This window comes from Pongo pygmaeus, chromosome 10, assembly GCF_028885625.2.
Source record: "Pongo pygmaeus isolate AG05252 chromosome 10, NHGRI_mPonPyg2-v2.0_pri, whole genome shotgun sequence".
In the NCBI taxonomy this organism is placed as follows: domain Eukaryota; kingdom Metazoa; phylum Chordata; class Mammalia; order Primates; family Hominidae; genus Pongo; species Pongo pygmaeus.
Genome location: NC_072383.2, coordinates 64,043,963 through 64,057,722, shown reverse-complemented (window position 1 = coordinate 64,057,722; position 13,760 = coordinate 64,043,963). Strand labels below are relative to the sequence as shown.

At 42.1% G+C, this 13,760-nt stretch overlaps 1 protein-coding gene across 10 annotated transcripts in view; it reads right to left on the bottom strand.

Annotated features, from left to right (window-relative positions):
• The window catches only part of IRAK3 (interleukin 1 receptor associated kinase 3), a 116,673-nt gene that overhangs the window by 45,434 nt on the left and 57,479 nt on the right, over positions 1-13,760 (bottom strand). The window contains exons 1-2 of one of the 10 annotated variants that reach the window (XM_054442357.2): positions 10,745-11,019; positions 10,428-10,538 (exon numbers count right to left, since the gene is read on the bottom strand). The exons of 6 other annotated variants lie outside the window; for them this stretch is intronic. In XM_054442357.2, the coding sequence (XP_054298332.1) occupies positions 10,428-10,538; positions 10,745-10,877 (244 nt within the window). In that variant the 5' untranslated portion in view covers positions 10,878-11,019. Of the gene's footprint in view, positions 1-5,938; positions 6,058-10,427; positions 10,539-10,744; positions 11,039-13,760 lie in introns of those variants that run through there. 3 more of the 10 variants (XM_054442358.2, XM_054442359.2, XM_054442360.2) reach the window with 3 other exon arrangements.

The following is a 13,760-nucleotide window of genomic DNA, read 5'->3' as shown; positions in this document are numbered from 1 at the left end:
GAACAGAGTTAAAGAGAGTGGCAGCATTCGCAATTACATATCAAACAAGGGAAGGCAAAGTTGAGACATTCTATTTGAATGCATGTTTAGGCTGTAAGGAAAGAAAAACAGCTAGAATAAAATGTCTGACATCATCGAGTTAGAATGTCTTTGTCCTTCCTCCATATTTCAAGTTCTGGCAAGAATATATTCATTCCTCATCTCTTTGAAGAGATGATGTTTCACAGAGGCAAAGACTATCCAAATGCCAATATATGTTTTAGATAGCTTATCATTTTTAAAAGGAAGCCTTTAAAAAGCAAAAATATTAGCCAAATATAGTAATGTTATTTTAATATATTTCTTTCTGATGAGATAATCTGCCTATATCATTGAGGCACATTTTTTATAAACACTTTATTTAGCTATTTCTAAAAACTCTTAAGAGAAATACTGCAAATCAGTGTAGTTCAAACATTTGTTGAGTATCTGCTATTTGCCAGCAATACAGTAATTGTATGCACTAAGTGTGGGTTGAGCATGAAGACAGGTCTCTAACTAAAGATGAGAACAGCAGGGAAGGCTTTCTGGAGGGGTGGCTTCTGGAGCCTGAGCTAGGCCATGTCTAAAACTGAGTACTTCCAAAGAGAGGCCAATTCTTAAAGAAGTATTGGATAGAGTACACTATCCTGGGGAGGAAAAAATAATTACTACAGTTTCAGATTGAAAACAAGACAAATGACTGAGTCTGAGCCCCGCAGACCATCCTGCTTTCCAAGGAAAAAAGTTTTTAGTGAAAACAGAGCATTCCCGTGGGCCTCTGGGTGAGTACAGGAACACATGTATTTAGTGGTGGCACTGCCATCGACCTATGACACAACTCCAGGCAAAACACAGCCTCACTGAACAATCTCAAACTTCTTAATAACAAATGTTCTTGTAGTCCCACCTAATACATATAATAAATCTTCTTGCTCTTCCCTGGCCTCTTAATTAATTATAACACCTCTTATCTTTAAAACATTTCCCACTCTCAAAATGAAAATTCCAACAAGAGAACTCTAAATATCAAATTTCAGCAAAGGGAAAGTTTAGGTTTCTACATTTTCTATTAAAACATTAATCGAGGCTGGGTGCAGTGGCTCACGCCTGTAATCCCAGCACTTTGGGAGGCCAAGGCAAGAGAATTGCTTGAGCCCAGGAGTTTAAGACCAGTCTGGGCAACATGGCAAAACCCCATCTCTACAAAAAATTTAAAAATTAGCCAGGCTTGGTGGTGTGCATGCACCTATAGTCCTAACTACTCCGTGGCTGAGGTAGGAGGATAGCTTGAGCCCAGGAGGTTGAAGCTACAGTGGGCCAAGATTGCACCACTGCAGTCCAGCCTGGGTGACAGAGTGAGACTCTGCCTCCAAAAAACAAAAACAAAAAAAAAAAAAGGAGAAGGAAAAGAAAATTAATTGACTAATATTTACAGAGTATTAGGCATCCTGTATCATATAAATTCATAGTAATGAATATTTAAATAATAGACTTCTTCATTTTTCTTTTGTAAACTAAAATCGTTCCTGCTACCCTTTGAAACTTTGGGATAAGACATATGCACATAATTTAACAAGACTGAAGACAGAAAATGCTTTTGTGGACTACCACAGCCAGGGAAGGAAAGGAAGGGTAACCAAATACCACCTAGCTTTGCAATAGAAATGTCGTGTGGTGGGGCAAGGTTTAACTAGGCTAAAGGAATAGAAAAGGGTATGTCAAATGGGGAATTGTTCCAGAAACAGTGAAGACGACATGAGAGGGCAGAGGGAAGGCCAGAATGCTTGGAGCAGAGTGTTCACGTTAAAGAAAAGGTGAACAAGCTCCATGTTACCTTGTAACTGCAGAAACATGCTTAGCCACATAGTACACGTTCAATATATTTTTGCTGATTGACAGACAGAGGCCCTGAGTGTTAGCATATGAACTTAACTTCATTCTGAAAGCAATGGGACCAATTCAGATATCTGAGAAGGTGATGCAAAGATGGAAGCATCTTTTGGAAGAGGCATCAGGTGGCAATAGTAGCAGGAGTCTCAGATAAAATATTTATACATAAAAAGGTATAAACATGTTCTAGCTCACAACAAGTGCCATAGTAGGAAAGGCACAGTTTATAGCTATTAAGGAAATCCAGAGTTAACATTTCAAGTCCCAGAGAATGTCAGCTTTTCATTCCATACTTTCCATAAATTCCATTCTCTGTTTTTTTTTTTTTTGATTCCTGAATTTCCCTTTTAAAAGTGCAGCAGGCCATGACTCTGGGCTGTCCCGTCCTGTGACTTGGCTGAGAAACTGCTAATATCAGTTGCTTTCCCTTAAGCACATTTCTGAGATTCAGCTGGAATATGAATGAACAGATGCCAAATGAGCTGGGGTTTTAAGTTCTCTAACATTGACCGAGGGCATATAGTTCTGAGTGCACCACATCTAAGGAAAGCTAGATTAGTCAAAGGCATTTTTTCTAATAGCAGAAGTTCATGGTAAAAAACTGATCCAGACTGTTAAAATGAATACTGCCTGCATGCATGGATTGCTTCCGGACTGGAAATGAAATATGTTTTCTCTTTTTCCAACTGGTGATTCACACTGCAACCTTAATAGCTTTTCTCTAATGATGATGCATTCTGAATAGAAATATTGCTAAAGAGTATTTTTGGCATCCATAAAATGTATACTTCATTTAGATCCAATTTTATAAAATAGCTCCAATCTGATACAACAGGAATGCAAACTCTCAACATGTTAATTACATTCTTCAATATTTATCATTTTCTTCAACTCTCCCTTACTTGTCCCCTTTCAGAATATAGGACTTTGTTTACTCACAGTACATATCAAATAAAAATACAGAGAAAAGTTCTCAATGATTAATTATGTTGATAAAGTTAAAAGCATTCTAAACTGAAAATACAAATTAAGAAAAATATGCTGTTAGTTAAGCATTGTTTAAAACCATTTTTTGGAACACAAATCTTAGTTGAAATTCATATTGGAGTCACATAAGCCAAAAAGTCAACCTAAGAAGTTCAGAAATCAGATGCTCAAAGGTCCTTGAAGGCTGTTTTAAGAGTGCAGGACTGACTGTTTTCAGTTGCAGAAATCACATCTCCATATGCAAATATGTCTCTGAAGGGGTTTTTTCAAATAATGCAACACATCCGTATTTGGAATCTTTGTATTTGCATACAACCACATGCCAAAACCCCTGCAAAATTAAGACTCCATTCTCACAAAGCTTGTTTTTAGATACTGTAAGGGAAAAAGGAAAGATGTCTCTTTCTTTCTACAAAGCAAGCAAAAAATTAGACAATTTTTTAAAAGAACTTTTAAGGTTAAAGATATTTTTAATTCCAAAAGAGTAAAACAAAAGTCAAAATTATAAGTTAGATCTATTCTTCATACCAGACTGTAAGCATTAACACTCACTAGTTAATATATTTTATAAGAAATAGTTCTGATTCATACTTAAGCTCATTTGTATGTTTTACCCCATGCCTGAGTAGGACTCATAACTGGGGAGGGCTGTGTGTGATTTCTCAGGTGCCCTTCTGTCTGTCCTGCTCTCTTAATCCTAGACACAGGTAGGAACCTAACATTAACTACCTCTGGGAGAGAATTCACCCTCAACACCAAGGTTTCAGTCAGAAGCTATGTAATTTCATTCCCAGGTGAATATCAATACTATTTCCCCACACATTCTTCCCTTGTTAAACTTTTATAGGTCTGTTGCCTACACTAAATTGGAAAATTCTTACAAGCAGGGACTAGGACTTTGTATTTACAATGCTTTATCAAAGATTCTGCCCAACAAGGTTTTGGATGTTTAATAGACATTTGTTGATTCATTAATTTATTCAGAACGTACATATTTACTGAGTGCCTGCTCTGTGCCAAGTACAATTTTCGATGCTAAGAGAGTCAGCAGGAAAACAAAGGAAGGAAATATCCTTGCTCCCTTGAAGCTTATTTCTAGATGAAGAATAAACAAATAAACATATATATGTTTACATATGTATATAGTTTATTTTATATATGCATAGAGATACTTACATACATGAAGTATGTGAGAGGTGATAAATGATATAGAGAAAAATAAAGTGGAAAAGAGGCATAAGAGAGTGGTGGGGGGGGGGGTTTCAATTTTAAAAGAGTGGTCATGGCCAGGTGTGGTGGCTCACACCTGTAATCCCAGCACTTTGGGAGGCCAAGGTGGGTAGATCACCTAAGGCCAGAAGTTCGAGACCAGCCTGACCCACATAGTTAAACCCCGTCTCTATTAAAAATACAAAAAATTAGCCTGGCGTTGTGGTAGGCGCCTGTAATCCCACTCGGGATGCTGAGGCAGGAGAATCTCTTGAACCCGGGAGTTGGAGGCTGCAGAGAGCCAAGATTGTGCCATTGCACTCTAGGCTGTGCAACAAAAGCGAAACTCCGTCTCAAAAAACAAAACAAAACAAAAGAGTGGTCAGAGTAGGTAATAGTTAAACAAAAACATGAAGGAAGTGAAGAAGCAAGCCTACAGTTTACTGGCAGGAAGAATGTTCCTTGCGTGTTCAAGGAACAAGGAGGCTAATGTGGTTGGAGTCAAGCAAACAAGAGGGAGAAGAAAGTGAGAAAAGCCACACAGGACTTCAGGGTTTGCTCTGAGTGGCCTGGGAAGCCGCCAGAGGGTTCTGAATAGGGCAATGATAGCATCTGCTTTACATGCATCACAGGCTCGCCGACTGCTGGGCTGAAAAGACACTCGAGGAGGTCAAGGGCAGTAGCAGGGAGTCTGAGCCCAGTCAGCCAACTGTTAAAATAGTAGAGGTGGGAACTGATGGTGGTTGGTGCCAAGATGGCTACGGTGGCAGTGGTAAGAAATGGTCAGATTATTAGACAGATCCTGAAGGCACAGTCAGCAGCATCATTTACTGAGAGATAGGATGTGGTTTGTGAGAGAAAGTGACAAGTCACAAAAGCCTAATATTTTTGGCCTGAACAAATGAAGAATGGAGCTGCCATTACTGAGATGGGAAAACTTTGGGAGGGCTGGGGGAGCATTTCTGAGCTGTTAAGTTGGAGATGTCTGTCAAATAAGCAAATAGATGGATGAAGATGACATTCCAGAGGGAGACTTGGGCTAGAAATTTGGGAGTTAGTATATAGATTGAATTTATGTGAATTTAGCAGATAAACAGAAGAGACAAGGTCCATGGACTAAGCCCAGAGGCACTCTAAGACATCGAGATAAATCTATAAGAAGAGAAGAAATTAAGGAGCATGTAATTTTTTTTTTTTTTTTTTTTGAGAGGAGTCTTGCTCTGTCGCCCAGACTGGAGTGTGGTGGTGTGATCCCGGCTCACTGCAACCTTGTCCTCCCAGGTTCAAGGGATTCTCCTGCCTCAGCCTCCCAAGTAGCTGAGATTACAGGCGCCCGCCACCATGCCCAGCTAATCTTTTGCATTTTTAGTAGAGATGGGGTTTCACCATGTTGTCCAGGCTGGTCTTGGACTCCTGACCTCAAGCAATCCACCCGCCTCGGCCTCCCAAAGTGCTGGGATTACACGCGTGAACCACCGCGTCCGGCAGGGTCATGTAATGTTCTAGAGCAGAGAAAGTGCTTCAAGAAGAAAGGAGAAAGGAGTGATCAACTATATCAAATAAGATCAAAACTTTGAACCAACCATTGGATTTAGCTATGTTGACTTCAGATGACAGGACTTTCAATGGAGCAGTGGGAGGTGAAACCCTGACTGGAGGGGTTCAAGGAAGAATGGAGGACCTGGAGTATAAATAGCCCTTTTGAGGGATTTTACGATAAAGAGGAACAGAGCAGTGGGGTGTTAGCTTAGAGGAGAAGTGAGAGCTAGACATAACATTGTCTAACTAACTTGTGACAGAAATAACACAGTGGTCAAAAAACCAGGCTTACCCGGGAGCGGTGGCTCACATCTGTAATCCCAGCACTTTGGGAGGCTGAAGCAGGAGGATTGCTAGAGCCCAGGAGTTTGAGACCAGCCTGGACCCATCTGTACAAAAAATTCGCCAGGTGTGGTGGCACGTGCCTGCAGTCCCAGCTATTTGGGAGTCTGAGGTGGGAAGGATCACTTGAGCCTGGGAGGTCGAGGCTGCAGTGACTTGTGATTGTGCCACTGCACTTCACCCTGGATGACAGAGTGAGATCCCGTCTCCAAAACAACAACAGCAACACAAAAAAAGCAGGCTCTACTGCATATGGTGACTTCCTTCCAAAAAGTAAGAAACAGAAAGAGAGGGAAGTGAAGTAATTTTACAGGGCAGATATCTGACAGACGCCACCTCAGCCATGGTTAACATAAGCAGTGATAACTCCTATAAATAGTACCGACCCTGGATACAGGTCAGTACTTCATGGTTTTCCTCCCCCAAATCCATAACCTCAGTCTGATCATGAGAAAAACATCAGAAAATCGCAGTTGAGGAACAGTCTACAAAATAGTGGATAAGTTCCAACCAATATTCCTCAAAACTGTCAAAGTCATGAAAAACAAGGAAAGTCTGAGAAACCATCACAGCCAAGAGGAGCCAGAGGATACAACAACTAAACGTAATGTGCTATCCTGAATGGGATCCTTGAACAGAGAAAGGACCTTGGGTAAAAGCGAAGGAAGTCTGAATAAAGCATGGACTTTAGTTAATAATAATGTGTCAATATTGTAATGAATGCAGCACATTCACGCAAGATGTTAATAACGGCAAACTGGGTGCGGAGTGTACGAAGGATGTAGAGTATCCGGGAACTCTTCCTACTATCTGCTAAACTTTTCCATAAACTTAAAACTGTTCTTAAAAAAATACATCTAGGCCAGGCGTGGTGGCTCACGCCTGTAATCCCAGCACTTTAGGAGGCTGAGGCAGGTGGATCACCTGAGGTCGGGAGTTTGAGACCAGCCTGACCAACATGGAGAAACCCTGTCTCTACTAAAAATACAAAAAAAAAAAAAAAAAAATTAAGCCGGGCATGTTGGTGCATGCCTGTAATCCCAGCTACTCGGGAGGCTGAGATAGGAGAATCATTTGAACCCGGGAGGCAGAGGTTGCAGTAAACTGAGATTGCGCCATTGCACTCCAGCCTAGGCAACAAGAGCGAAACTCCATCTCAAAAAAAAAATAATAATAACATAAAAATTTAAATTTTTAAATTTAAAATTTAGAAAGAAAAGAAAATTTAAAATTTAGAAAGAAAAGAAAAGAAAAGAACATAGACTATACAGTCTGATCACCTGGTTAGAATCTTAGTGTGCCATTTAGAAGACTGTGACTCAAGGCAAGTTACTTAAATTCTCTGAGAATCAGTTCCCCTATCTATAAAATGGAAATAGGAAGAGTGTCTACCTCATAGAATTGTTGTGATAAGTAAATGAGATAATCCATGTAAAATGCTTACCACACTGGCCAATAGTAAGCCTTGATAGGAGGTAGCTTTATTATTATTACTCCTATTATTTTGAATCTTTATTGAATATACAAATGCACACTTAATGTGATTTTACATTTAATTTTTTAAAGTAATTATTAATAATTTATATAATAATTTCCCTTTCCTTTCTTGAGACGAAGAAAATTGAATACAGCCTATTATATATCATCTGCAAAAAGCGTTTCTCAGTACATGGTAAGTGTTGAGAGGTTTTACGGTGTCAGCTGCTCCAAACAATTTAATTTAAATACCAATCAATGGTAATGTAATCAGATGACTTGTCTCCAGAAGTTCTGTATGTACTACATTATCATGTCTGTAACGTAAACAACATTTTTCATTTGGGCTTTTGGGCTCCTGCTTTCACTAAAAGCCATAAAGTCATCAATGATGACCACAGAATATATTATCTTGTGATTACATTATTTTTAATAACAATACTCGACAAAAGTGATTTCAAGAGTAATATGTAGAATATGTTTAAAAATAAAAGTAATTAAATGAAGTAATGAAAGAAGGTAGTAAAATATCTGTTATATGAAGACGCTATTAAAAAAGAGAATTTGGCCTAAGCAATGACTTACCAATCAGGTTGTGCATCAGACTCACTCCTGGGGTTTGACAAAAAATGAAAGAAGCTGGACCCTCAACCCAGACTTACTGAATCAGCAGCTCTAGGAGTGGGACCTGCATCTGTGTATTTAAAAGACTGCATAGGTGATTTTTGTTTGTGAATGATTGGCTTACCTTATCCTGCACACACTGGTCATATCATATAGGCTGCTATATGAGCTGCCTTTGTAAACATAAGAATCATGATCAGCTCGAAAGACCTTTACTTAGTATATTACAGTTGTTTTCTACATTTAAGCTTGGGCTGTCAGCTGTCCTGAGCATACAAAGGACTGCCTCTTTGATTCAGTCCTCCATCACTCTCCTTCCCCTCTCGAAGGTCAAGTTTTCCCTACCTGTACCTCTTCCCCTCTTTCTCCCTTCGCTGTGCCCACAGGAAAACTCGGCATGTTTAGCACAGGCAGTTGCCTAAACACCCTGAACTGGGCTAGCCTTGCCTTCTTGCTGAGCCAACAACTTGTGCAGCATCTGGTCAGGGCCAGCTCAGTAGTCCAGGCAGTCAGTAGGCATGACAACCTGCACGATGAATTACAGCTGAAGTATCATGGAGTAAACATTTTAGACCCTTTCCCTGTGAGAGAATGAATACACAAAGGGACAATGGCCAGCTTATATATAAAAATAGAACTCTGCAGGCAATGTGCATCCACCAGTCCAAGAAACCAACCTACCGTCTACAGTATCTAACAAGTTAAACTATCAGTAACTGGGTTAAACTGTAGCAATGAGCCCAGGCAGCCAAACAAGAACCCCTGTAGCAACCTGCCCCGAATGGCCAGGACTTGAATAATTACTGACAGCTTCCTCAATTTTTGCTCCTACTTCCAACTTAGGGCCAACCAGAGAAAGCCAATTATGTACCCCTAAACAAACACACAAAATACCCCCTTTTTAGGTAGCTCAACTACAGCTTCCCCATATCAACAGCCTCCAATCAGGACATAGCTGAAGCCTTCTTCTCCCACCCTCCTCCATCCTCTGTCTGCTTTTGAGTTTCTGCCAAACACAAGCAATGGTGGCTGGCTCCCTTGCTTTGAAAAAATAGCTTTTGTTTGTTCTCATCTGGGTGGTCCTCATTCATTTTCACCACTAGGAAAACAGTGCATGCTTGAAATGGATCACTGAATTGTTCTTTGATGCCAGAAATGTCTGTACTTTAGGGAGGCTGTTAGATGTGGCCAGAAAGAGCACAGCAGTAAGGGGAGAAGTGTAGAGTGGCTGGGGTTAAGGACATAAGCCTTGGATCCAGACTACCATGGTTCAGATCCTGGCTCTTCCACTTCCAGCTGGTGAACCTGAATAAGTTACTTAACCGATTTGTACCACAGTTTCCTGACCTGTTAAAAACACTGGCGATGATAATGACTCACAGAGTAATTGGAGAAGTTATATGAGACAAGCCATGTAAAGCATGAATATCTGGATTTCAATGCTATCAACAGAAAGAGAGAGAATAATCTGCCTCACTAATTTACCACACCCACCTGGCCCCATTCACCAACATTAAACTGGACTAAAAACACTTTTCTTTCTCAAAGTCAGTAACTCTAGGAAATCAACAGGTATAAATACTGTCCACGCCAAAATCCATCTCAAAAAGATCTGATAGGGAAGTGACCTTATCCCTCAAAATCCCTCAAATGCACACTGGAAATCTCTGTTTTCTAGAAATCAGACTTTTTTTTTTTTTTTCTTAAGGGCCATAACTTAAAATTACAGAGCTTAAGATATATAAACATTTTTTGTATAACCAGAAGCCCATTGCTACAATTCAAAGACTGTGACCATACTGTTAATCAGTAACAAAGAAAACTCTCCTCTTAGGTCTTCTGCTAGTCCTGGTTAGAAAAATCCTATTTCAGACCATTAAAGGTAAGTTATTTTGACATAATCATGATTCTTTTCGATAAACATTAAACATGACATTGTGGAACATCAATTCTAACCAAAAATGCCCGTACTTAACAAAACAAAGATTTTTGTCCGAATTATCTCTGGCTACACTCAACACTTCCAGCAGGCAGTTGCTCAACTTTCCAATATCTGCATAAAATACAGTTCTGAAGCCAATTTTTTAGATTAAAATAAAAAGCCACTCTTTAGCATAAACCTTCATTCAACGAAATTGGGTAAATAAGATTTAATTAAGAAAATTAGGAGCCGCGTTCATTGCAAATCGTATTTTACTTTAGCATTTCACTTGTAATTAAGTTAGGGGCTTAGGGATGCATTGAAAACACCAAAGGATAAATATCTCAAAGTTCTAAAAATGTCTCAATACGAAAATGATGTTCTGGGGTGATTTTGCAAGGACCAGAAGACATCATACATTGCGAACCCAGTGAGGGTGGCATCGCGGACGAACAGAAGATGCTTTCACTCTGGTTATCCGTCTTTCCCAGGCCTCGGCTCCCTTGACATTGCAGCGATACCCAAAATTCTTTGAAAGAGAAGGGAGGGCAGGCGTCTGGGTCCCAGGGAGTCTCTGCGTCCTCCCCAGGAAAGGAGGGGGCCGGCTCCCAGGCGGGAACTTCCCGGAAGCCGCGCCAGCCACGCGAGCGACCCCAGCCACGCAGGGCGACGCCGTGCGGGCCCCGCGGCGCGCTGGGCTCCCCCGCCGCCCCGGGCGGGTCCCCGCCGACTCACCCAACCCGCGCCAGCCCAGCGCGCCGTCGCAGCTGTCCAGAACCGCGCAGAGCTCCCCGAGCAGCGCGGGCGGCAGGTCGAAGAGCAGCGTGTGCGCCGACAGCGCGCCGCGGGCCCCACAGTTCCCCGCCATGGCTCGGCTGCCCGAGCCCCGGGGACCGAGGCGGAGCCCAGGCCCCTGCACGTCTGCGACAGGCCGTTACACAACCGCGGAAATCCTGCTTCCACGACGGCAGCAGAGCCCTAGGAACACGCCGTTCTCCGGTCACTGCAGGGGCGGTGCCCACGTGACGCAAGGCGCGCCTCGCCCGAGATGCCCCTGCGTCCGCCTGGCCAGGCCTGGGGGTTACCCGACCCGGGTCCTCCTTTCGCTGGCTTTGCGTCCCTTCACACCTCTGCGGTGGGGACGGAGCTGCCGAGACAAGCAGAGTGAGAACTGGAGAAAGCCCAGAGCTCAGAGCTCTCGGGAGCCCACCGTGCCCCATGGCTAGGCGGTCTCCTGGTGTGGACGGCTAGAGGTGTCATTACTTCTTACAAAAGTTTATTTTTGAAAGCTTCTCCCTTCCTTCCTTCTTCCCTTCCTTTCTTTTCTTCCTTTTTTCTTTGTTATGAGTCAGGTTCTCGCTCTGTCGCCCAGGCTGGAGCGCAGTGTTGCTATCTCAGCTCACGGAGCCTCCACCTATTGGGCTCAAGCGATCTTCCCACCTCAGCCTTCTGAGTAGCTGGGACCACAGTCGCACGCCACCACGTCCGGCTAATTATTTTTTTTTCGTTTTTCGTAGAGAGGGAGTGTCGTTGTGTTGCCCAGCCTGGTTTCAAACTCCTGGCCTCAAGCGATCCTCCCACCTCCGGCTTCCCAAAGTGCTGGGATTCGGGGTGTTAGCCACTGTCCCCAGACTACTTCTTTTTTATCCTGTCAGAAAAGCTATCCATGTTCATCGAGGAACACTTGGAAAACCCAGAAAAAAACTGAAAAAAGAAGATAATCACTCACAACCCCACTCAGCCCATCACACTCTAAAAGTTTTGACACATTTTCCTCCCAACTTTTACTGAATTTAAAGAGATAAAAATGTGCATATATGGGATTATTATTGGAAAAGATGAATGTAGATACCAACAACAGAAAAACAGAAGAGACACCAAATCAGAGTAAAATTATGTTCGTTTTCTTCACGAGGCGGCCTCTCCTCCATACACCTACTTGGTTTTAAGAAATTCTCTTCCTCACGGGCTTCCTTAATGAAATATCGTTCCATCATTTTTTCCTTCCTCAAAGTGCTTCACACAATCTTCCTTTTTGCCTTCAACATGGAGTTTAAGTAAAATTATTGTTTTGAAATCTTCACGGAGTTTAAGTAAAATTGTTGTTTCAAAATCTTCTAGGTCACATAAGGCATGTTACCAGTGACAAAAAGTTGTTTTGAAGGTGGTGAGAAAAATCTCAGCCTTAGTGACTGGAAGAGTGGGCAGTGGCCATCAAGTGAAAACACCAGAGGTGTTTTGAAACCTCTCAGACTGTAGTCTTTGGAATAGCTTCCCCTAGAGATCACTAGTGATGAAACACTGTCATTTCATGCCCCCACCTGAATGGTCTTTTTCAGCAAAAATACTCCATAAAAATGTATCTAAAAACTGGCAAAGCCCGTACTGTGTGGGCAAGAATTTCGATATCCCATTGTTCAAGGTTTTGTTGTCAATCTGTACACCCTGTACACCTACCTTCCTTCCTTCCTTTCTTTCTTATTTTTTTTTTTTTAGTCGTTCTGATCGCCCAGGTTGGGGTGCAATGGTGCGATCTTGGCTCACTGCAACCTCCACCCTCTGGGCTCAAGCCATCCTCCCACCTCAGCCTCCAGTGCAGCTGGGACTACAGATGCATGCCACCACGCCTGGCTAACCTTTGTATTTTTTGTAGAGACGGGGTTTTGCCATGTTGCTCAATCTGGTCTCAAACTCCTGGGCTCAAGTGATCCACCTCCCTAGGCCTCCCAAGGTTCTGGGATTACAGGCATGAGCCACCACACCCGGCCCTCTTTACATCTCTTAAAGGGACTACCTGAACATGCTGAGCAACAGAGGCAAAAGGCCATTAATTATTTGGTAGCTTTTGAATTGCTACTACAGGGGAGGCAAACTCACTCAGAGGAACCAGGAAATCACTGCAGATGAGGGAAGCAATCAGAAAGGCCTGCTTTGCCAGATCTTGTAATTTACCAAGAAGCAAGGATCCTAAGTGAAAGCTAGAGTATGTGAAATTTCCTGTATTTTCAGTGTTGGCAGTTGTTCTCAGACCATGTTTCCTCCTATTCCTAAAACTGTCGAGTTTTGATTTTTATATTATCAGGTTATATCATCATGGTTGCTATCAACTGCTGATCTCCCTGACTCCAATTCCTTCTCCTCATTTTTAGACTCTCTAGCTCCTGGCTCATTGTTGCTCTCTCCAGTACTAATCCTGTCTTAGTTCTCAGTGATTTAAAATATGTGTAGAATAACTATTCACAATAGCAAAGACATGGAATCAAGCCAAATGCCCATCAATGATAGACTGGATAAAGAAAATGTGGTACGTATACACCATGGAATACTATACAGCCATAAAAAGGAATGAGATCATGTCCTTTGCAGGGATAGGGATGGAGCTGGAGGCCATTATCCTCAGCAAACTAACACAGGAACAGAAAATCAAATACTGCATGTTCTCACTTATAAGTGGGAGCTGAACCATGAGAACACATGGACACTTGGTGGAGAACAATGCATACTGGGGCCTGTCAGGGGAGGGGGTAGGGGGAGGCAGTGAATCAGAAGGAATAGCTAATAGATGCTGGGCTTAATACCTAGGTGGTGGGATCATCTGTGCAGCAAACCACAATGGCACGTGTTTACGTATGTAACAAACTGCACATCCTGCACGTGTACCCTGGAACTTAAAATAAAAGTTGATGAAACAAAATTAAAACACACACACACAGACACACACACACACACACATATACATATGTAGAATAGA